We start from the raw sequence: 22160 nt of genomic DNA on the forward strand, positions 1-22160 counted from the left end.
CAGCCCCAGATCTGGTGAAGAAAGACAGCAGATAAGAAATGTTGGTCTGTTTGGGGCAGACACAGAGGGGTCTCCTGTGAAATTCCCATCCCAAGCTGAGCAGATGAACTGACAGTGACCACACTCAGCACTGAGGTGCCACCAGGAACCTGCTTTGAAGGCAAGAAATTTACCCCAGCGGGGAGAGGGGAAAGGTTTTGTGGCATTTACATTCTCTGAAAAAAGTTCTTTTGTTTAAGATTTTGCTCTTGAGAAGCTAAGAAGCTTCAAAACAAAGAAATTTCTTATTTCATTTGCTTCTCCTGTGTTGTGCTCGTGTGTAGAATGTGTTTGAAAATTGTTTACCCACAAGTGATTATTTCATTAGTCTCCAGTGTAAGTTGTTTTAACTCATTAGCCAGTCAGGGCCAAGCTGTGTCAAAACTCTAGAAAGAGTCACGAATTTTCATTATTATCTGTTCAGCATTCAGTATCTTTTCTGTATTCTTTAGTTTAGTATAGTATTCTTTAATATAATATAGTATCATAAAGTAATAAATTAACCTTCTAAAAACATGGAATAAAATGCATCATTCCTGCCTTTGTTGGAGCAGTTTCCCAACAAATCCAATAGGGTTTCATTTCAGGACTGCCCAAGTGTGCCTGCAGGGCTGGTGATTTAAAAAGTGACATTTCACAGCATCACAGGATGGGTAAGGTCACAAGGGACCACCTGAGTCCAACACCTCAGCTCAAGCAGGGTCCCCTGAGCCCAGTACTGAGGATTGTGCCCAGATGGTTCTCAAATATCTCCACTAAGGGAAGCTCCACAACCTCTCAGAGCAACCTGTTCCAGTGCTCAGTTACCATCACAGTGAAGAAGCTTTTCCTCATGTCCAGGTGGGAATTCCTCTGTTCCAATCTCTGCTCATCCCATTGCACGGCAGCACCGAGAGCAGCCTGGCTTCCACCCTCTGCACATCCCCTCTCCAGGCACATACAGGCACTGCTCAGATCCTCTCTCAGTGCTCTCCTCTGCAGGATAAGCAGGCCTGGAGGGAGCTGCTGAGAGCCCTGCAGCCCCCCAGGAGTCACCCAAACAAGTGTGTCACAATCAGGGTGGCACTTCGGAACACAGCACCGGAACACTGCACCATCATGATGACTGCTGGTGAGTTCCCCTTTGCTGGGGGCTTCAGCCCCTCTAAACACACCCCAAAAGGTGGAAAAAGGGGGGGGGGAGGGAAAGCAAGATTAAGTTTTGAAATATAGGTTCTCCCTGCAGCACAGCTGTGCCTTGGAGGAAGAGGGCATTTCCAGGGGCACCCAGCCACCAGCAGGCTGATGCCAGCACACCTTCCTGCATCCAGATCTTCCAGAAATGAATAAAACTTCACAGGGTGGTGGGAGGTGTTGGCCACTGACACTTGCACTGAGTCCTGGGTGAATAAGCTGTGTTATTCCCAGTGTCCGGGTGGGGCAGAGGAGCACAGCTTGTGCCCTGCAGCCACTTCCCTTCTCCTGCCCTATGGATGTCACCACACTTGTGTCCAGCCTCTGTGAACCTTTGCTGTTTGGGAGGCTGCCATTCAAACTCCCCAGCTCCTGCATGCTCCTGAACCTGGTGCTTCCCAAAGAGCCTCTGCCACACATCCCAAATCACATTTCACAGACTGTCCCAGCTCCAAATCCTCCCCCTGCATGAGCACAGGACAAGCTTGTACCACACATCTCCCAAAGCTGATTCCCCCCCAGAACTCCTCCTCTGGCTCACAGCTTGCCACAAAGCCCAGGTAACTTTCTCTTCTCCCCCTGTAGCATCCATAGCCTCCACGGACATGGGGTTGCTGCTGCAAGATGATGTTTTTGTTGACTTTTTCAACATCTTTCTGAGCCTTCCTGTAAGTCCACTCTGCACCATCAAACCTGAAGCCTTTCAGAGCTCTCCTCAGGTGAACTTTGTGTGGCATTAGAGGCTGCAGGAAAACTGGGAGTTCACCACGTTCAGGCTGGAAAATGAGGGAAACCTGAGGATCTCAGCTTGGAGATAAAGGGTCTAAAAGGGAATTTGATGCCCTTCTGTGTAGTGGGAACTAACTAGAACAGCTGGGCTCTGTGCTCCTCTGCCACCCTCCATCTCTTTCAGCTCTCCCTTTGTGTTTTAATGCAGATTTTTGGGCAGACACCCCTTTACATCAGTGGCATGGGCCGGTGGTGCCTGTGGCCAGAACTGCCGAGCCACCTGGTGAGAACTTGTTAGAAGGGAGGAGCGGGAGGAAGGGCACAGGGCAGGGGAGGGAAGGAGCCGGTTTGGCACTGCCAGGGCCGCTCTCTGTTCGTGCATCTGTGAGCGATCATTTCAACCCCGGCCGTCGTTTCGCTGTTAAGCCCTGGGCGGAGCACGATCCATTTAAAGTCCTGCTGCAGTTTATGGGGTCTATCCATAAACACCGAGAGCATGTGTGGCGGCACAGAGGGACACAAACATCATTCCCTTGTCCTAGATCCCTCCTGAATTCAACAGGAGCCAAGCCCTGCTGGTCACCGGGCTGGCTCAGCCCTCCCTCCCCACTCGTGCCCGTTCCCCACAGCCCTTGCAGCGCTCAGATCCCAAAGCAAACAGGAATCCCCGCTCCTCTGGAAGCCCCCGGGGAGCTGCCATGCCTGGGCTCTGGGAAGGCGGGTGAGGAAGAGGAAGGAAGCCCTGCAGGAGCTCGTTTTGGGCACGGGCAGCGGCTGTAACTGGAGTATCCCCCTTGTGCCTCAGCACCACCATCGCCATAAAGCAACGGGGCTCCTTCCCCACCTCCTCCCCCGTAGCAGGGACCTGTTACTCACCCTAAAAGCCCAGCAGGATCCTGCTCCTTGCTCGCAGCTAATCCTCTCCTTGGGCACCGCAGGATGCCAGCCCCGCGGCTTTGCTGGCTTGGTTGGAAAAGCACCGTCTGCCTCACTTCTGCAAATCCAGCCTGTGCCTGCACCTCGTCCTCTGCCAGAAGCTGCTGGCTTTCATTCGCTCGGGGGAAGCAGGTGAGTCATCGCGGCACGGAGGAAATCGGATCGGCTGCTCCTCTCGCTGCGGGGCTGGCACTGCCAGTGCCTGCCCACTGGGTCGTGCCTCTGCTCCCGCTTAGGAAGGCGTTGCACGTCCCATTTTTAGGGATGTGCAGGGGTTTACCCCAGCACGCTGTTATAAAAGTACCTGCCCAGCAAGGTTTACTGAGGGGTCCAGGGGTGGAGCGGGGCTGGGGAGCATCGTGGGGCACGGGAATGCCGATGGTTTGGGTTTGCTGCTGGGCAGGGATGCTTTGGGAGGACAGGCTATGATCTCTCTTACTGCCAACAGCTCGGGATTTTGCTCACTTTGCCCCTAAAATGAGTCTTCTCCGTCTAGCCAGGTATTTACTCAGCCTGTGTGTCAATTGCCACTGGAAAGAAAGCTGTGGCAGCAGGAATACTGATTCTCATTTCAGAAAAATAAGCAATTCACCGAGGCTTTTCCTAAGTACATTGCTGCTGCTTCTCCAGTCGGGTTGAAACTCGAAGTTGGAGGAAATTGAGGGCAAATCCCAAACTCAGGACAGAAAAGATGAGCATTTGCAAGGAAGAGAGGCACAAGAGCAGGGCATGCTGTCCCAGACAGGAGCGAGTTATCCTTGCAAACACCCCGTGTGCATCCCACAGCCTGCCCAAAACTCCCAGCTCAGGGTGATTTGCTGGTCTCCCTAGAGCAGCCTCTTCCAGGGTGGGAGCTGGAGAGTTTCCTTGGGATCTGGCAGGCAAGCCCTGATGCCCTCTGTGCTGTGTGTCCCACAGCAGAGCTGCTGAACTGGCACGGTGCTGACCAGTGGCTGCTGGAGAGGTGCATCAGCGGGAGCCAGGGCATGCAGCACCTCTGCGCCTTCCTCCGAGGAACTGCAGGTGGGCACGGGATGCTCCACAGCCCCCTCCCTGCCAGCCAGGGCCACCTGCCTGCCAGGAGGCTGGCACAGAGCTGGGGGCATGGGTAAGATGCCCGGGAAAGCTTTGGAAGGTGAGCCAGCAGCAGAGATGGGAGGAAGATGCACAACCGTGGCTTTGCTCCCCTCTGTTCCCTCGGTTTGGCTTCATCCACCCTCGGGGCTTCCGGGGGCTCCTCCCTGTTACAGATGTTTTTTATGAAAAATCTTTTCCTTAAGATTTTTCTTCTTGAGAAGCTGAGAGGTTTTAGGGACAAAATGTAAACATTGATTATTTGTTGCTGTGGAATGCAACAGGTGGATTTCTGATTGGTCTCATGTAGTTGTTTTTAATTAATGGCCAATCACAGTCACCTGGCTCAGACTTTTTGTCTGAGCCACAAGTTTTTGGGGTTTTTTTCTATTTTTAGCTAGCTTTCTGATGATTTTTTTTTTATTCTTTTAGTATAGTTTTAATATAATATATATCACAAATAATAAATCAAGCCTTCTGAAACATGGAGTCAGATCCTCGTCTCCTCCCTCATCCTCAGACCCCTGTGAACACCATCACACCTCCCAACTCCCATCCCTTGTCTGATCTGTAGGGGAAGAACTGATCGACTTCTGGCTCATCACTGAGAGGCTCCTGGGTCTGGATGAGTCGGATGGGAGTCAGAGGGAGCTGTTCTTGTCCCTGGAGCACAGGCTGAGAGCCACTCACCTGCGTGAAGGCTCCAGCATCCTCACCTTCTGCACCACCATCATGGGTAAGAGTCATGGGAGTTGGGATGAGCACTGCCCTTCCAGAGAGGGGATCTTTCCTGGCTGCTCCCAGGGGGATGGGATACCATCCCCTCCCTGGGGAACAGCCTGCACAGAGCCATCTCCCTGTCATAATTCCCTGCATCCATCTCAGGATCCCTTCCAAAAGCCAGGCAGATCCAGTCCATCAGCACCAGGAGGGAGATCCTAAGCAAGATGCAGGAACAGGTCCTTTGCATGATTCAGAGTTACTGGCTCCCTAAATTCTTCGTGCACTGCAAGATGGGAATGGAGGAAGAGGAATTGTGCTGGCCTTTGCTGCAGGAATATCAGGAACGTTTATCACAGGCTGGCTGGCAGCCCCCAGGCCTTGCAGAGCTCCTCCCCACCATGCACATCAAAAGGAGCCAGGGTGTGCCAGGGCCCTACTGCAGCCAGAAGGCCAAAGCAGAGGTCTGGGCTCTGGTCAAGGAGGGGAGAGACAGCCAAGAATTGAAAATGGCCACTTTTCAGGTGAAAGCAGAGAAGCAGCCAGGGCCAGCTGGGAGCAGGGAGGAATTGAGTCTGGATAAGGATGCTGTGGGGTCCATTCCCCCCCAGCAGTCCCAGCATCCTACCTTTGGAGGCAGAGGAGGAGCAACATTTCCTGGCAGACCTCAGTCCAGTGCAGTGCAGGATCTACAAAACCTCTGTAAGGAGAAAATCCCCCCTGACCTGCTTCCCTCTGCATCCCTTGCCCGGCTGCCATCCCTGAAAAAGCCAATCAAGACCTTGGATTTCCTTCCCTGGGCCCTGAGTGCCGAGGCCTGTGCTGGAAGGCCCTTCAGAGATTTCCTGCAGCACCAGAACCGGCCCATGGAGACTCTTCTCCTGGACCTGTGGCACGACCTGGAGGAGTTTCTGCCCGTGGTGCTGGACTCCAGCAGAGAAAACAGCTTCTTCCTGCGCCATCAGATTGGGGAGAAGATCTGCAAGACCTACCTGGAGGACAGCAGCATTGAGAAGCTGCCCTTGGAGACCAGGACCCTTGTGAGTTTGTGGAACCGTCTGATATATGGAGAATTCTCCCCCTGGATATTCAGAGCCCAGAAGGAGATTTGCAAGGTACAGAGGGGTGCTGGCTGCAGTCAGGCTGGGAGGTACAGCTGGCATTGGCACCCCTGTGGTGGTGTGAGGGCTCTGGGGATGTTTAGGAAGTGAAGCATTTGGAAAAGGAAGAGGAAAAGGGATTAGGAAGGGAAGAACCTGCAGTCACCTTGCAGTGGGCCCGGAGAGGAGCATCCTCACAGGTTTGCTGGGCAGTCACTGAACATCTCTGGTGACCCTGGCTAGGTGCACATTCCAGGACCATCCTTTTGCACCCATCATGGTTCCAGCACAACCCCAGTAAAACCCATTTAGCGTCCCAGCCCTTCTGGGCAGCCCCATGGACCAAGCTGGATGTGCAGGCCTGTCCTGGGCATGTCAGCAAGGTGTGAGCCACCCGTGGCACCAGCACTGTCACCCTGCCTGAGGACAATCCCCCTTTGCTCCTCCTCAGGTGCTCTGTGGCCTCTATGAGGAATTTCTGGCTGCTGATGACAGGACATTCCTCCAGTTTATGGTAAGGGGGATGCACAGGGGCATCCTTGGGGGTGTGCAGGCTCCAGTGGAGAGGGAGTGAGGGACAGAGGGAGGAGAAGCCCAGCATTAGCTGCAGTGGTCTGGCATCCCACAATATCCCCAGCCAGTGCTGCCACAGGGTGACACAGCAGATCCTACCCTGCTCCAGCTTCCTGTTCAGCTGGCAGCACTGCAGGCACAACCTGTGAAAGCTCCCCTGGGACAAGCTGTGACCCTGCCTAAAAGCTGGGAGAAATGTATTTACAGGCTTTTAGTGTAGGCATGGGTGGGCCCAGCACTTCTGGGAATTTAGCTGCCCTTTTTTTCCTTGCCCACACTATTAATGTGTAATTATTACTGCTATTTATGTGAGTCATGTGCATGACACACATGGGATAAGGCTGCCCCAGCACCAGTGCCTGGTCAGCACAGGGGGGAAAAGGCCATGCAGCCTCTTAGCCTATGACTCAACCACCCTCAAATTTTCCACTTCTTTTTTTCCACCAAAAAGGATGATATACGAAATCAGAGTCACACAAGCCCTCTTCCCAGACTATTATTCCTCCCGGCATCAGAAATCCCATAAAACCTCCCCAAATTCCAGCATTACCCCCAGAAACCTCCTTGCAGGCAGAACCCCCTGAGCATCCCACCTGCCCTGGTACCTGCACAACCTGTGCAGGCAGTTCTTCTCACTGCAGATGATGTTCTTCAAACCAACTGCTTTCCCAAAATGAAATGTAAAATCAGCAGCTGATCCTGGGAATGTCAAGGAGAGGCTGTCAGGGCTTGGTGTCCTCAAAGACCTGGCTCCCAGAGCCTCAGCCAGGGAGAGCTGAGCATTTTGGAAAAGTCAGCAAAGTCAGCTGGCAGCTCCCAACTGCTCTTAGTGGGAAGCTAATTAGCTGCCCAGGTTTTTTAAGCACCTCTTGTGGAGGAAATCTCCCCTGTGAGGCCAGAGCTGCTCTGGGAGTGCAATTAGCACTTCAGCAGGGTCGGGCCCTGCTCTCTGTGGGCACCATCCCCTGAGCCAAACTCCTCCCGGCGCTGCTGCTCCGCTGTCAGGGGAGCTGCTGGCAGCTTAGCAGGGTTATTTTTGGTGTCTGCTCTCAGCTCCCAGCCAGGAATCAGCCACTCTACCCCTTGGGCTCGGTGAGCTGTGCAAACTGTTTGTCTTTGGGGAGAGGTAAAACCTGCAGGAGGGTTGGGGGAATGAGGGAGGCACTCCCAGGGCACCAGCTGGTGACAACAGCCAACAAAAACAGCACACGAGGCTGCCAGGCTGCTGGGGACACCTTCAGGGTTGTTTCCAGCACTCCTGAGGGGATGTTGAGCCCTTCAGGAAAGCTGCAAGGCCGTGTCTGGCCTACCTCTGGCTGCCTGTACATCCCAGCCAGCTTGAGCTCTCTTTGTGCTCTCACAGGTTCCTTCCAGACTGCTTAAAGCTCAAGCAGAGGTCTAAAGCAGGCAGGTCTGGAGTCTGAGGTGCAGTAAAACATGTGGGTGATGCCTTGTGAAGGCTGACCTAGAACAGAGGCTGGACAGAGCTAAAGAATAAAGCAGGGATTGATTAAAGGCCTCAATGGATCCACCTTGGGCAGCACAAGAGCCCAGCCAGGGCTGCACCCAAGATGAACCAAAATGGTCACAAAATGGACAACAGGTCACGGGGTTTCTCCCTTTTATAGGTTCTGCTCCATTTCCATATTGGAATTAATTGTCCAATTATAGCTTTAGGTTATGCAGTCCCATCCTTCTTGTTTTTCTCTCTTCATTCCACACTGTTTGTGCTCCTGGGCTGAGATTTGGATCATTTGTCCTTGGTGCCCAGCTGGAGCAGGAATTGTTTTGTCTCCCTGCTCTGTGCACAGAGCTCACCATCCCCTGATATGAAGCCCAGACCCACACACTAAAGCAGCACAGAATCTGAAAAACATAAAAGCTCAAAACATAAAAGCTCAAACCTGAGGCATCCCGGGCCCAGTGCTGGAGATGGGGAAGGTGCTCTGTGCCATCACCCTGCCCTGTTCTCACTGCAGGCTCCAGGCATGGATGTCCCCGTGGCCAAGGTGCCAGGCCATGCTGCTGGCAGGTGGGGACATTTCCACCTGTCCCAGAGGATGAACCAGGCCCTGCAGCTGGGCCAGGCCTTGCATGGCACGAGGAGCTTGGAGGGGGTCTCCTCCAAGCACTGGCAATTGCTTGCTGCTCGGGACCTGCAGAAAGGGGGCTCCATCCAGGCAGAGATGGAGCTGCTCCTGGGCAGTGCTGGTAAGAGGGGGCTCTCCATCCCTGGTGGGGCTCATGTTGGCTGAAGCCAGTAAAACATGGTTTATACTCTGGTGGTAGCCCTAAACAGGTGATGGACATCATGGGGTGGGTTGGTACAGTGGGTCTGGGAGCCTTCATTTGTAATGAAAGCTTTGGCAGCTTTTTTTCCTGTCAAAATCAGTCAAAACTGCCCACTGGGATTTTAGACAAGGGCCAGATTCCCTCCTTCCAGTACCAGGGGCACCAAATGCCACATCCCTGCATTGTCCTGGATCACCAGATCAAATGAAGGCTGCAGCAAAGTGGCTGAAGCCCAAAGCCAGCACTAGCTCCTGTAACCTCAGTTTCCACATTTTGGCCTCCTGAGGATGCTGGGACTGCCCATGCTGGTGCCACTGGTGCAACCCCTCAGCTTTGTTCTGTCATGCAATCCTTTGGGAATGACACCAATTTTCTGTGCTGCACTGAAGGTGACAGCAGTCACCTGTAGCACCCCTGTAGCTTGTGTGCCCTCAGTTTTACCCAAGAAATGCAGCGTCATGGGTAGATCATGAAGCAGGACACACAAGGGGACAAGGAAGGTGACAAAACCCAGTCCTCAGAGCCAGTGCTGAAGGGTTGTAGTAACCAGAGGTAATGGACATGGGCTCTGTCCCCTCTCCTCTCTCTGATGCAGAATTCCAGAGGATGATAGCAGATGAGCTGGCTGTGAGCAGCCCCAGCAAGGAAGAGGAGCTCCTGCAGCTCATGAGTGCAGCACTCGGTGAGTCCAGGCAAGAGGCCAGGTGGGCTTCCAGACATCCAGCACCCTTGGGGAGCTCCTCCACAAGGAAAGGCCTCTCCAGCCACCACAGGCTGTGCTCTGGGGCATTAACCCAGCCAGGGAGGGTGGCACTGGGGGATTTCTCTGAAGCAGATGCTGAGGAGGTCAAACCATGAGAGGTGAAGTATTGGCGATGATGTGAGAGATGGGGAGACTGTGAGGTGGTCAAAGAATCCAATTTTATTGTGGACTACAAATGCTTCTAGACTGTTTTAGGAAGGCTTATAATGTTTTACTACAATGACTGGGTTAAAGATCACATAAACAAACTTATACATTTTAAACATCTCTTGCTTGCAGAAGTCTGATGTAATTTTCTTTTTCCAGTAAACCTGTCTGATTGAATCTTCCTGCAGTCTTGATTTAATCCTCAAAGTTCTGTTTGCTCTTGCCAAGGCATCCTGTTATCAAATCTCTTAAGCTAGCCAGGTCCAAAGTCCATCATCTGCCCTGTGTGTCCCAGTATCCCAGTAGTGAAGAGCTCCCTCAGTGTCTCCTGGGCCAGAGTCACCACAGAGACACCACGTGGAGGCTCCAGGGTCCAGCTGTCTGCTGTCACCTCTGGCTGTCACCTGGGAAGAGGCCAGCCCTGTTTCTGTCCCCACAGCTGTTGCATCTGAGAGGATTGCTCGAGAGAATGCTGCTGCTGCTGCAAGGAAGAGGGCAGCTAGAAAACGCAGGTCTGGCACCTCTCACCACACAGCTTTGCTCCTTACCCTCCTTCAGGTGTTTCCCACTGCTCCCCTGTAGTGCCACTGCTCCCTGTTTGCTCATTTGGACCTCTCAGATGTAGGGCGGCCTGTGGGTTTAAACTGCAGAATTTCCAGACAAAGGAGAAAAATTAACACCCCCACCACCCCAGATTCACTCTTCACACCTTCTGCAAATCTTGTGCACTTCATCCTCAATCAACCCCCAGAATGCCACCTGAGCAGTGCTTAGATTCCCAGAAAAATCACTTAAAACCACACTGTGGACTTACATCTCACCTCCTGGGAATACTCCAGCCGTGAGTCCTTGCACTGGGATATAAAGCAAATGGAAAAATGATGGTGAGCACCTGAGCTGAGCTGGTTTCTTCAGCCCAGTTATGCAAATGCACCCTGCCCAACATCCATCCCACCCCAAGGGGCCAGACAGCAACTGCTATAAATGAATTTATTTATGGTCCATCAGCATTGATATTCCATCCAGACCCTCACCCCAAACCTACCAAATCACTTCTGGGCCTGCAGGCTGCTGGACTGGAGGAGGAAACACTGCAGATAAGCAGGACAGACACTCCCATGTGCAAGAAGAGAGTGCAGGGGAGGGTATCTAGTGCCCTCTACCATTGTCCAACCTCCTCCAGGACCAGAAATCCAGTGAGACCCCAACCCCAGGGCCATCTCCTATCAGCTGCTCCACACCTTAGCCCCTGTTCTATCAAACCAGTGCCCTCCTCATGCCCCTGGCTGCCCTTGATGCTCTCTCTGCTCTCCCACCTGGCAGGCTGGAGGAGGAGGGTGAGGAGTATGAGGACGACGAGGAGGATGAGGAGGATGAGGATGAGGAAGAGGAGGAAGGACCCTACTATCAGAAGAAGAAGAAGCAGAAACAGACGGAGAAGCAGAAAAAGACAGGGAAGGAGAAAAAGACAGAGAAGCAGAAAAAGACAGGGAAGGAGAAAAAGACAGAGAAGCAGAAAAAGACAGGGAAGGAGAAAAAGACAGGGAAGGAGAAAAAAACAGAGAAGGAGAAAAAGACAGAGAAGCAGAAAAAACAGAAGCAGAAGAGGAAGGAAGAGGAGCAGGAGCAGCAGCAGGATTTGTTGCCCTGGAACAGAAAGCCCAGGTCTAGGCGTCCTCAGCTTGTGCAGGAAGGGACAGGGGACCTCAAGACACAGAGGATGGTGAGGAAAGACCCTGTGTGAGGGTGTTTGCCAGGCAAGGCAGAGGGGAGGTGCTGTGAGACAAGGGATGCCACATAAATGGGGTGAGGGGCTCAGACTTGGAGAGCTGCAGAAAGGCAGCAGGGAAAGGCTCCCTGAAATAGGGGTCTCCTCCAGCCAGGTCTCATTGAGCTCTTGGAGATCTATTTCACACCCAAGATAGCTCAGCTACCTTAGGAGGCATAAAATCAGCAGGATGGCTTCTGTGGTAGTGTTGGAAACAAAAAGGTTTTAATAAAAGGCAAAAGAACAAAACTTTTTACAGAGAAAAACCGAGCCAGGTGCAAGAGGTCCTTGCACCTGGTAAAACACCCCACAAAAGCAATTAGTTTCTTTGTTCTCTTCTTTTTCTAGTGAATTGCTCAGGCAGGACTTTTTGGCTTCTGTCTAATTAGCTATCCTTAAATTTGAGGTGAAGTTCCCCAGGTCCCATGAGATGCCTTTTTCACTGAGGAAAGAAACTTCTGGGCTTTTTTCCTTTTTAAGGAGACAAAGCATAGTTTTGTCACTCCATCAACAGGGGGCACATTTCTACAGCTCCCTCCTGCAGGCTCAGGACTGGCTGAGGGATTCACACCATCCCCCGTGGCCAGCAGGGAAACTGAGAAATGCTGGAAAGCAGAGATGATGGCTGGGACACAAATCCCACTGCCAAGGCTGCTCCAGCTCACAGGGGTGGGTCCCAACAGGAGGGCTCAGCCCCAGTGCTTGTGGTATTTTCAGGGGCCCCTCTGGCAGTAAGGAAAGATGAATCTTACTCCATGTTCTTAGAAGGCTAATTTATTAATATAATATAATATAATATAATATGTAATATTATATTATATAGAATGTAATATGTTATCTATAATGTAATTTATATTATATTATATTATATTACATTATATTATATTATATTACATCATATTATATTACATTACATTACATTACATTACATTACATTATATTACATTATATTACATTATATTGCATTATATTACATTATATTACATTATATTGCATTATATTACATTATATTATACTAAAGAATACAGAAAGGATACAGACAGAAGGCTTAACAAGGTACTCATGAAAAACTCTTGACTCTCTCCAGACCCTTGACACAGCTGGCTGTAATTGGCCATTAAGTTAAAACAATTCACATGAAAGCAATCAAACAATGACCAGTTGGTAAACAATGTCCAAACCACATTCCAAAGCAGCAAAACACAGGAGAAGCAAATCAGATAATTATTGTTTTCCTTTTTCTCTGAGGCTTCTCAGCTTCCCAGGAGTAGAAATCCTGGGCAAAGGGGATTTTTACAGAAAATATGATGGTAACACTGACACTGATGCCACCTGTGTTGTGTCCCCACAGGCATGGGCCTGGGATGCCATCCGGGAGCTTGTCAGGAGCTTCTGCAAGTTCAAGAGGGACATGAAGAATCAAACACGCCGTGCAGAATTTCAGGAGTTTCTCCGTCAGGAGCGAAGAAACAAGAGGGAAAGTATGTCCAGTGTGTCCTGCCACCCCTGCTCCTCCCTCCCCTGGGTTTAGATAGAGAAGAAAATGGAGAAAACCTGTCCCTTACCTCCCACCACCATCACTTAGTGCCCTGCTATGCTGTTGCATCTCTCTCAAGCAATGTTGTTTATGCAAGTTTGCATCCCTGCCTAAAAAAAAAAAAAACAACCCAAAACAGGAAACAGTAAATGGAGCTAAGGTGAGACAGGCCAGAAAAACAAACAAAAGGAAATTGTTTTCTGGGTAACAGGGAGCTGGCCTGAACAGAAAGTTTACACACAGGTTTGAGAGGAGGCAGGAAAAGCAGTTAGAAAAGTAATCTACTCAACACAAGAAACCCTATTTTGATCAAGAGAATTTTGTATATGGGGGAAACAGATTTTTTCCCTTTCATCCTCACTCATTATCTGCTTGTAGGCTCTGTGAGGGCCAGGGCCAACAGCTAGACAGACCAGCAGGCTTTAGCAACAGGCCATTCCCTGTGGAAACAGTGAACATAAGCACTCTGTGGGTGCAAAGAGGAGGAGGGAAGGAGGAGATCACCAAGCCAGAGGGGAAGGTGTAGCTCACAGGGGTAGAAAGGCCCCAGGAAATTGCATGCAGCTAAGGGAAGCCCAGGTGAGGTGAAGGAGCAAGCCCAGTGCTGGCCAGCAGCACACAGCATCTCTTCCCCTGCCTCAGACTTGCCTGTCAAGGAGAAGAAAAGCAAAAGTCCTGCCAAGAGCCCCCGCAAGGAGAAGGACAAGGACAAGGGGCAGCAGCAGAAGGTGACGCTGATCAAACGCCGCATTTTGGACAAACAGATCATCATCGTCAACTTCCTCGTGGATGACCTCCGCTTTTACCTGGAGATAGACAAGTAAGTTCTTCCTCCACCTCCTTCTAGGTGCTTGGGCACCTGGTGCTACAGAATCCCAGAATGGTTTGGGTTGGAAGGGAGCTTAAAGGTCATCTCATTCCAGCTCCCTGCCTTGGGCAGGGATGTGTCCCACTGGACAAGGTTGCTCAGAGCTCCACCCAACTTGGCCTTGGCACCAGCCTGCCTTGACTATGGCCCAAACCCATCTCTGATGGAGACCTCCAAAGCCCCCATTTCAGCCTGCACTCATCCCCTGGCTCAGGGTTCCTGTTTGAACTCCTTTTGCTTCGGTAGTCCCAAGCGATTCAGCATTTGGCTACACCATTCTGGATGTCCCAAGTGTGGTGGCATTTCCCCCTTGACTTTGTCCACGTTCCCAACAAACCTCTAAGCCCAATCCATGGCCAATGGGCACAAAACCTGCAGCCAATATCCCCAGAACAGGCAAATCCCCAGCTTTTAGTCCTCCTCTTTTCCCAAGAAGTGAATCTGTGACCATGAGGGTGGCAGAAGAGGGAGGTGGCTTTCCATTCCTCCTGTGTCACTGCTCCATGGGATTGCTTTGAGGATTGAGGGTTGAGGATTGCTTTTCCTGGCCAAGCAAATACCAAATTGTCAGATTAAGCCCTTTTCTGACCCAGAGATGGGGCAACTGAGAGGCATTTAAAAAACTTTTATTCCATTTTCAGTCTCAAGTGAAGTGAAGACAATACACGTCTGGGTAACAGGGAGCTGGCCTGAACAGAAAGTTTACACACAGGTTTGAGAGGAGGCAGGAAATGCAGTTAGAAAAGTAATCTACTAAACACAAGAAACCCTATTTCGATCAAGAGAATTTTGTATATGGGGGAAACAGATTTTTTCCCTTTCATCCTCACTCATTATCTGCTTGTAGGCAGATAATTCAATCTATTACAATCAGAAGCCAATTATTTCTTAATTACAATACACTATAAGCATTTCTTGGCCTATCAGCTTTAGCCACACCATGCTGTAAATGCCTTAAAGCCAATCACCTAAAATTACTCCTCATGGGTCCCACTGCAATGCATCTTTCATAGTTCTATTTCTCTAAAGTCCTTAGTCTTTTTTGCAAGGCCAAAGGAATTTAAGAATTTTCTACAAATGCACTTCCCACACCAAATTAAGCAAGAACAGGAGTGTCTAGCCTAGCAGTTAAGCAGCACTTGTCTCAGAGCAAGACCCCATGTGCCTTTGCAGGTTTTCCAGGCTGGCTGATGCCATGGAAGATGCAGAACCCCAGAACATGGAGTCAGAAAACTACGGTTCCTTTCTCAAAAAGAAACTTGAGGTCATCAGCAAACTTTTCCTGGACTCTGAGATCCCCCCCAAGCTGAGGGTGAGACCCCAGGATGTGCCCAGGAAGGCTGCTCATCGCTCAAGGCCATGGCAGCACAGCTGTGAACAGTGGTGGGGAAAGAGGAACAGGGTTTGGATCTGCTGGGGGGGGGTTTGGGGTGTGCTCTGGAGCTTGGGGCTTCCACATGGGCTGGGAGGGGTGGGAAGCAGCCCCCCAGCAGGCCCTGATAAATTGAGAATAAGAATGTGGATAAGGATGGGAAAGATGGGGAAGATTCTCCAGCATTAACTACTGGAGAAATGCCAGGCCTGGGGTGCCAGGATGGTGCTGCACACCACCAATCCAGTCCTTTCACTCCTCAGAGGCCACTGTCACCACCATCCCCTTCCACTGCACCCACCCCAGCAGCTCTGCCATCTCCCCTTCCCACAGAAATCCAGGTGGGATCCTGCCCTTGTGCCTGGGGCAAGCAGACAGGATGGAATTTGGGTCTGTGCTTAGAGACTGCTGAGGTGGGGTCAGGCAGAGAAACCTGGCCCCATCTGAGACATAAACTTTAAAGAATTCCGGGATTTTATAGGAGCTGAGGTTTTAGTTAGAGATAAGCTTTATTTGAGTTAATCAAAATAAATGGGTAAGCCTTGATGAAGTTAAGAGTGAGTAGTTAACTAATAACTGATTGCTTGTCAACACTATGTTTGGTTAGCTGGGTTTGTAATGAAGAATATAGAGACTGATAAATGGCTTTTGGAAACATAAGACAATTGTGGCCTCAAGATGGGGAATGGGAGTTCTACCAAGGGTTCATTTGTTATATTTGCATTGAGAAGGTAGAAAGGTCAGAACGAAGAAGACTTCATTTACTTCCTCATTTTGGGACCCCTCCCCATGAAAGGGACCACCAACCCATTTCAAGGAACAAACTGTGCATGTTTAATGGCTTTTGAACTAATAACCATACGAAGCAGGGACTAGGATATACCAAAGTTATGAATATGCATTTGTATTTTAGATATTCAATACTTGTATAGATGAAAGGACTCTGTAATCACTGTGAATTGCAGTGTGTATTTGGGAGCTATCCCATAATAAACACACACTTTCTAACTCTGAACTTTTAGTGTCCATCACAGTTGGATATCGGCACTAGATCAATATCCATATTGGGAATGGGATGTACCAAAGTTATGAATATGCATTTGTATTTTGGGTATTCAATACTTGTATAGATGAAAGGACTCTGTAATCACTGTGAATCACAGTGTGTATTTGGGAGCTATCCCACAATAAACACACACTTTCTAACTCTAAACTGTTAGAGAGTGTCCATCACAGTTGGATATCAGCACTAGATCAATATCCATATTGGGAATGGGATGTACCAAAGTTATGAATATGCATTTGTATTTTGGGTATTCAATACTTGTATAGATGAAAGGACTCTGTAATCACTGTGAATTGCAGTGTGTATTTGGGAGCTATCCCACAATAAACACACTCTTTCTAACTCTAAACTGTTAGAGAGTCTTTGTCCGTCACAGCTGGATATCGGCACTAGATCAATATCCATCTTTTGAATCAATCACATCAGGAGTGCTGCAAAGTGCTTTGCTCTGCTCTGTGCCCAGGTGAACATCTCTGAGAAAGAGAGGGATTTCATCCGGCGTTCATCCTCCAAGGGGCCGCTCACCCGCGCCATCTACCACAACGCCAAGGTCACCCTCTTCCCCATCCTGATGTACTTCTGGAGAAGGTACCTCTCCATCCCCTCTCTGCCAAGGTGGAGGAGGCTCTGGGCATGCCACCCTTTATCTCCAGCCACTTGTTCCTCTGCCATCAGGGAGGTTCCCAGGGAGGAGTTCTGGGCATGGAGAGGGACATGGGGTGCTCCCAAGGAGGTGTTCTGGGGATGGAAAGGGACCAGGGAGGAATTCTGGGCATGGAGAGGGATCAGGGAGGTTCTCAAGGTAGAGTTTTGGGCATGGAGTGGGATCAGGGACGTTCCCAAGGTGGAGTTTTGGGCATGGAGAGGGATCAGGGACGTTCCCAAGGTGGAGTTTTGGGCATGGAGAGGGATCAGGGACGTTCCCAGGGTGGAGTTTTGGGCATGGAGAGGGTTCAGGAATGTTTTCAGGGAGGAGTTCTGGGCATGGAGAAGGATCAGGGATGCTCCCAGGGAGGAATTCTGGGCATGGAATGGGTGAGCAGCGGTGAGCTTGAAATGCAGATGAGATTCTACCTCAGCTGGAATTGTCCCCTTGGAGCTCTGCTGTCCCCGCTGTTTCTCACACAGGTTCTGCACCTGGAAGGTGATGAGGACCTTTCAGGCCTACCAGGAGTTCAGCAGCTTTGGGATTCCTGAGGAGGAGGAGGAGAGCTTTGAGCTCCCTGAGGGGGACAGGAGCTCTCAGGACCCCAAGGGAGGCAGGAGCTCCCGGGGCCAGCAGCAGGACAGGAGCTCCAAGGTCCCGCAGCAGGACAGGAGCTCTCAGGAGCCCAAGGGAGGCAGGAGCTCCACGGTCCAACAGGAGAAGAGCTCTCAGGAGCCCAAGGGAGGCAGGAGTTCCACCGTCCAACAGGAGAAGAGCTCTCAGGAGCTCAAGGGAGGCAGGAGCTCCCGTGGCCGCAAGGAGGGCAGGGTTCCAGCCTCTTCACCAGCAAAAAGCCCCTCCAAAGCAGCCAAGAACCCTGGTCCCAAGAAGCTAGAGGCCATTGCCTCTACTACACATCATGCTCCAGGTTGGTTCTTCCAGTGCAGAAACACCCAGACCTGACATCTTTTAGGTTGACCCCCTCCTTCACACAGCTTTGAGGGTGTATGTGGTGCAGGCCTGCTGGGAAAATGGAATGGATTTTTTTTTTTTTTCCCTGTCAAAATCAGTCAAAACTGTCCAGTGGGATTTTAGAAATTTTCTTTGGTGAATAGGGAAGTGAGCACAGAGACTTCCTATGCAAAGAGCTGTTGCATAATTCCTATTTATTTCAATAGCCAAGTTAAAAATAGTCAGGCACACCCCCTGCAACAGAAATAAAAACCCCCAATCTTTTGGGCTGCAAGTCAAATGGGAGCAGGAAAAGGAGAACAACTGTGCAGCCAAACACCAGGCATTCCATGGAGGGTGCTTGGAATATCTGGAGTGGAGAATAAGCTCTAATCAGGCTTTGAGGTGACATCTCCAGGGAAAGAGATGTTTTTTCTTCCTCAGCCCCTTGTTTAGTTTTGATACACTGAATAACTCTAAACTGGAAAACACAAAGTGATGCTGAGCGCTGTCAGGCTGCCTGACAGCCCTCTCCTTGGCTTGAATATTCATTTGGAAATTGTCTAATTGATTTTTGATTAAAAGGGAAACCAAAATAGGCACATACTAATCTTGCTTTGACGGATGAGTGGGCGTCAGCAAGCTGCTGCTCTGCTCCCCTGTCATTTATCACTGTCAAGTTCTGGCTAAAAAGCAGCAGAGTTCGAGGATTTGGATGGCTCCAGGCAGGTGCTGGAGCTCCTGCTCCCCAGCAGGGCTGAGGTGACACAGCCCTGTGCCCCAGGAGTGCCAGGCCATGTCCATAGCTCCAACCACCTCACCTCTTGGCCATTCCCATGGAAAACATCCACTCTTCAGCTTGGGTCTCCACCTTGTTACAGAGGTCTTCCAGGACCTTCTCAAAAGTCGTTGTTTTAATGCAAAAGTCACAAAAAAAAACCTCATCCATCACAGATGTATTCCAAGCTGGTGATAAGGCAGAAACCTTGTGTTAGAGTGGAGTTATCCAGTGTTTGCCAGGATCTTCAGGGAGCAGAGAGAGTGACGTTCAAACCAATTCAGATCAGAGATAGGGAGTTGTTTTTAACACTAGAGGGTGGTAAAACACTGGTTTAGGTTGCCCAGAGAAGCTGAGGCAGCCCCATCCCTGGGAATATTCAGGATCAGGTTGGATGGGGCTCTGAACGACCTGAGCTTAGTGGAAGGTGTTGGGGGCTGCACTGGATGGCTTTGAAAGGCCCCTTCCACCACAAATGATTCTGTGTTTAAATCAGTGCAAACTGCTGCAAGGCTTGGGGCAGTGCCAAGCAGCAGAGCCCGTGTTTAACCACAGCCACAGAGAGTGACTGCACTGGGAGCTGCTCTGGACACACAGAAAAGACCCTGATCTCTCCAGGATGGACATTAATCCCACAGGGACTACACTCCCCAAGCCACCTCTCCTTGCTGCATCTCACAGGGATGAGTGAGACATGGGGTCAGAAAAAACAGGAACATTTATTTTTAACACCAGCCAGGCAGGAAAAACCCCTCAGCTTGCCTGGCACGTGGGGGACAAGATGTGTGACCCAAAATAGCTGCTGTGTCTGACTGTGCTGATGCTCACACCAGCTCCCAAGACACTTTTCTGCACTTTATGCTTCCAACAATGACCTTTCTTTAAGGGTCATCTTCTAACCTTTAGGTAAAAACCTTTAGGTTAAAGTTTTACTTTAACTTTTAACCTTTAGGTTAAAATTTTACCTTCAGGTTAAAAAATTGCTTTTGAGCTGTCATTTTAAAAAAAATTTAAAATTGCTTTTGTTGCCTTTTAAAAAGCACTGAAACTGCTGAGGAAAAACACCTGTAAATGCAGAAAAACCTCCTCCTCTTTTATTTTGAGGGATGTGCAGACCTGGTTTGAGCAGGGCTGGGTGGTGGCAGGCAGGGACCCATCTGCCATCATCACTGTGGCACTGTCCTCAGGCAGGCACAAAGCCTGGCACACCTTTCTTTTTGTAGAAAAATTCTTTTTCCAGTTTGTTTTCTCAATCATCCACGGATGTGGTTCAGAATGCTTCAGCTTGGCAGCTGAGAAATGCACAAGCTGAATTACTAAAGAGTGTCCCAAGAAATTTGAGGACAAACCTCCTAATGAGCCTGTATTAAAAAAAAAAATTAAAATGAAAAATCTCCCATTTTTGCCCCAGAGCCAGGGTGGGACATGTCACCCCCGAATTGTTTCACTGTCAAGTCCTTGCTCAGCCATCCTTCCTTGTGCTCTGGGTAACCTCAAATGATTGGAGGGGAGCAGCAGTGCTGTCCCCCCTCTTTTGCCACCAGAGCACTGCATGTCTCTCCCCTCCCCAGGTAAAAAGGCTCTCCTTTCCTACACAATGTCAGATGGCCTTGGGCTCCTGCTACCACGGCCCCCAAAGAAAACTGAGCCTCCAGAGCAGCACAAAGGTGAGGAAGCACTGAATGGAGCACTGAATGGAGCCCTCCTGCTCCTGGGGGCTGTGGGGATGGCAGCTGGGCTGGAGGGCTCCCTGCAGCAGCCCTGGTGGCATCTTTGTGCTGTTGTTTCCCTCAGCTGCAGATGCCAGTGGGGAGAAGAGGCCCTCGCTCAGTGAGCCCGCCCTGCAGGCTGGGTAGGTGCTCCCAGGGGTGCTCACCTCCCCCAGAGCCCAGCAGCACAGCCTGTGGCCCCCTTAAATCACAGGGCTTGGTGCAGGATGCTGGGCAGCCCCACCAGCTCTAGAAACAGCCACAGAAACTCCCAGGTGCTGCACAGAGCCTCTGTGACCAGAACTGCTCCTTGGGAACATCCCTGATCCCTCTACATGGCCAGAGCTCCTCCTTGGGAACAGCCCTGATCCCTCTACGTGGCCAGAGCTCCTCCTTGGGAACAGCCCTGATCTCTCTACATGGCCAGAACTCCTCCTTGGGAACATCCCTGATCCCTCTACATGGCCAGAACTCCTCCTTGGGAACATCCCTGATCCCTCTACATGGCCAGAGCTCCTCCTTAGGAGCATCCCTGATCCCTCTACATGGCCAGAGCTCCTCCTTGGGAACATCCCTGATCCCTCTACATGGCCAGAGCTCCTCCTTGGGAACATCCCTGATCCCTCTACATGGCCAGAGCTCCTCCTTAGGAGCATCCCTGATCCCTCTACATGGCCAGAGCTCCTCCTTGGGAACATCCCTGATCCCTCTACATGGCCAGAGCTCCTCCTTGGGAACATCCCTGATCCCTCTACATGGCCAGAGCTCCTCCTTAGGAGCATCCCTGATCCCTCTACATGGCCAGAGCTCCTCCTTAGGAGCATCCCTGATCCTTTTCCATGGCCAAAACTCCTCCCTGGGAGCACACAGCCATGTGCTACCCCTGCTCACCCTTTCCATGCCCAGAACTCCTCCTTGGGAACCTCCCTGATCCCTCTCCATGCCCAGAACTCCTTCCTGGGAACATCCCTGATCCTTTTCTATGCCCAGAACTCCACCCTGGGAACATCCATGATCCTTTTCCATGCCCAGAACTCCTTCCTGGGAACATCCATGATCCCTCTCCATGCCCAGAATTCCTCCTTGGGAGCATCCCTGATCCCTCTCCATGCCCAGAACTCCTTCCTGGGAACATCCCTGATCCTTCTCCATGCCCAAAACTCCACCCTGGGAACATCCCTGATCCTTTTCCATGCCCAGAACTCCACCCTGGGAGCATCCCTGATCCTTTTCCATGCCCAGAACTCCACCCTGGGAGCATCCCTGATCCTTTTCCATGGCGAGAACTCCTCCCTGGGAGCACACAGCCATGTGTTCACCCCTTCCATGCCCAGAATTCTTCCCTGAGAGCCTCCCTGATTCTCTTAAATGCCTCAAACCCCTCCCTGGGAGCATCCCTGATCCCTCTCCATCCCCAGAACTCCACCCTGGGAGCCTTCCTGATCCTCTTCCATGGCCAGAACTCCTCCTTGTGAGCACACAGCCATGTGCTCACCCCTGCTCACCCTTTCCATGGCCACAACTCCTCCTTAGGAGCATCCCTGGTCCTTCTCTATGCCCAGAACTCCTCCCTGGGCACTCAGAGCCCTGTGCTGGTCCCTTATCACCCTCACCCTGCCTTCAGCACCAGCAGCCACTGATGCAGCATCTCTCCCTTCCCTGCAGGACCTAAGGGAAGCTCAGCCCTCCCAAAGCAACACCCACACAGGTGTGATCCAAGGAAGCTGAGCAGCCTGGACGCAGGGAATTGTTTGCACTCAGCAAGAAGAAACCTAAAAATAAAACAACTGACAGCATCCTCCAGCTTACCTGGTGACAGCACAGCAGCTCACAGCTCACAGCCCTGGCAGGGAGGTGCTGTGTGACACATGCTTGCAGCTGAAACACCACACAAATCTCCTTCCTCACGTGGATCTGGG

The 22160-nt window shown here is 50.8% G+C and overlaps 1 protein-coding gene across 1 annotated transcript; it reads left to right on the forward strand.

Moving 5' to 3' along the window:
• Nucleotides 1–1137: 1137 nt before the first annotated feature.
• On the forward strand, nt 1138–20388 carry RGSL1 (regulator of G protein signaling like 1). The gene is made up of 21 exons (XM_066555203.1): nt 1138–1150; nt 1265–1317; nt 1797–1880; nt 2150–2224; nt 2880–3009; nt 3796–3900; nt 4526–4702; nt 4852–5786; nt 6223–6285; nt 8324–8555; nt 9232–9318; nt 9986–10058; nt 10870–11022; nt 12402–12420; nt 12666–12804; nt 13494–13671; nt 14893–15031; nt 16621–16745; nt 17286–17731; nt 20104–20199; nt 20327–20388. The coding sequence occupies exons 1-21, from the start codon at nt 1138–1140 to the stop codon at nt 20386–20388; spliced, it is 3384 nt and encodes a 1127-aa protein (XP_066411300.1).
• The last annotated feature ends 1772 nt before the right edge of the window (nt 20389–22160 follow it).

This window comes from Molothrus aeneus, chromosome 9, assembly GCF_037042795.1.
Source record: "Molothrus aeneus isolate 106 chromosome 9, BPBGC_Maene_1.0, whole genome shotgun sequence".
NCBI lineage: Eukaryota > Metazoa > Chordata > Aves > Passeriformes > Icteridae > Molothrus > Molothrus aeneus.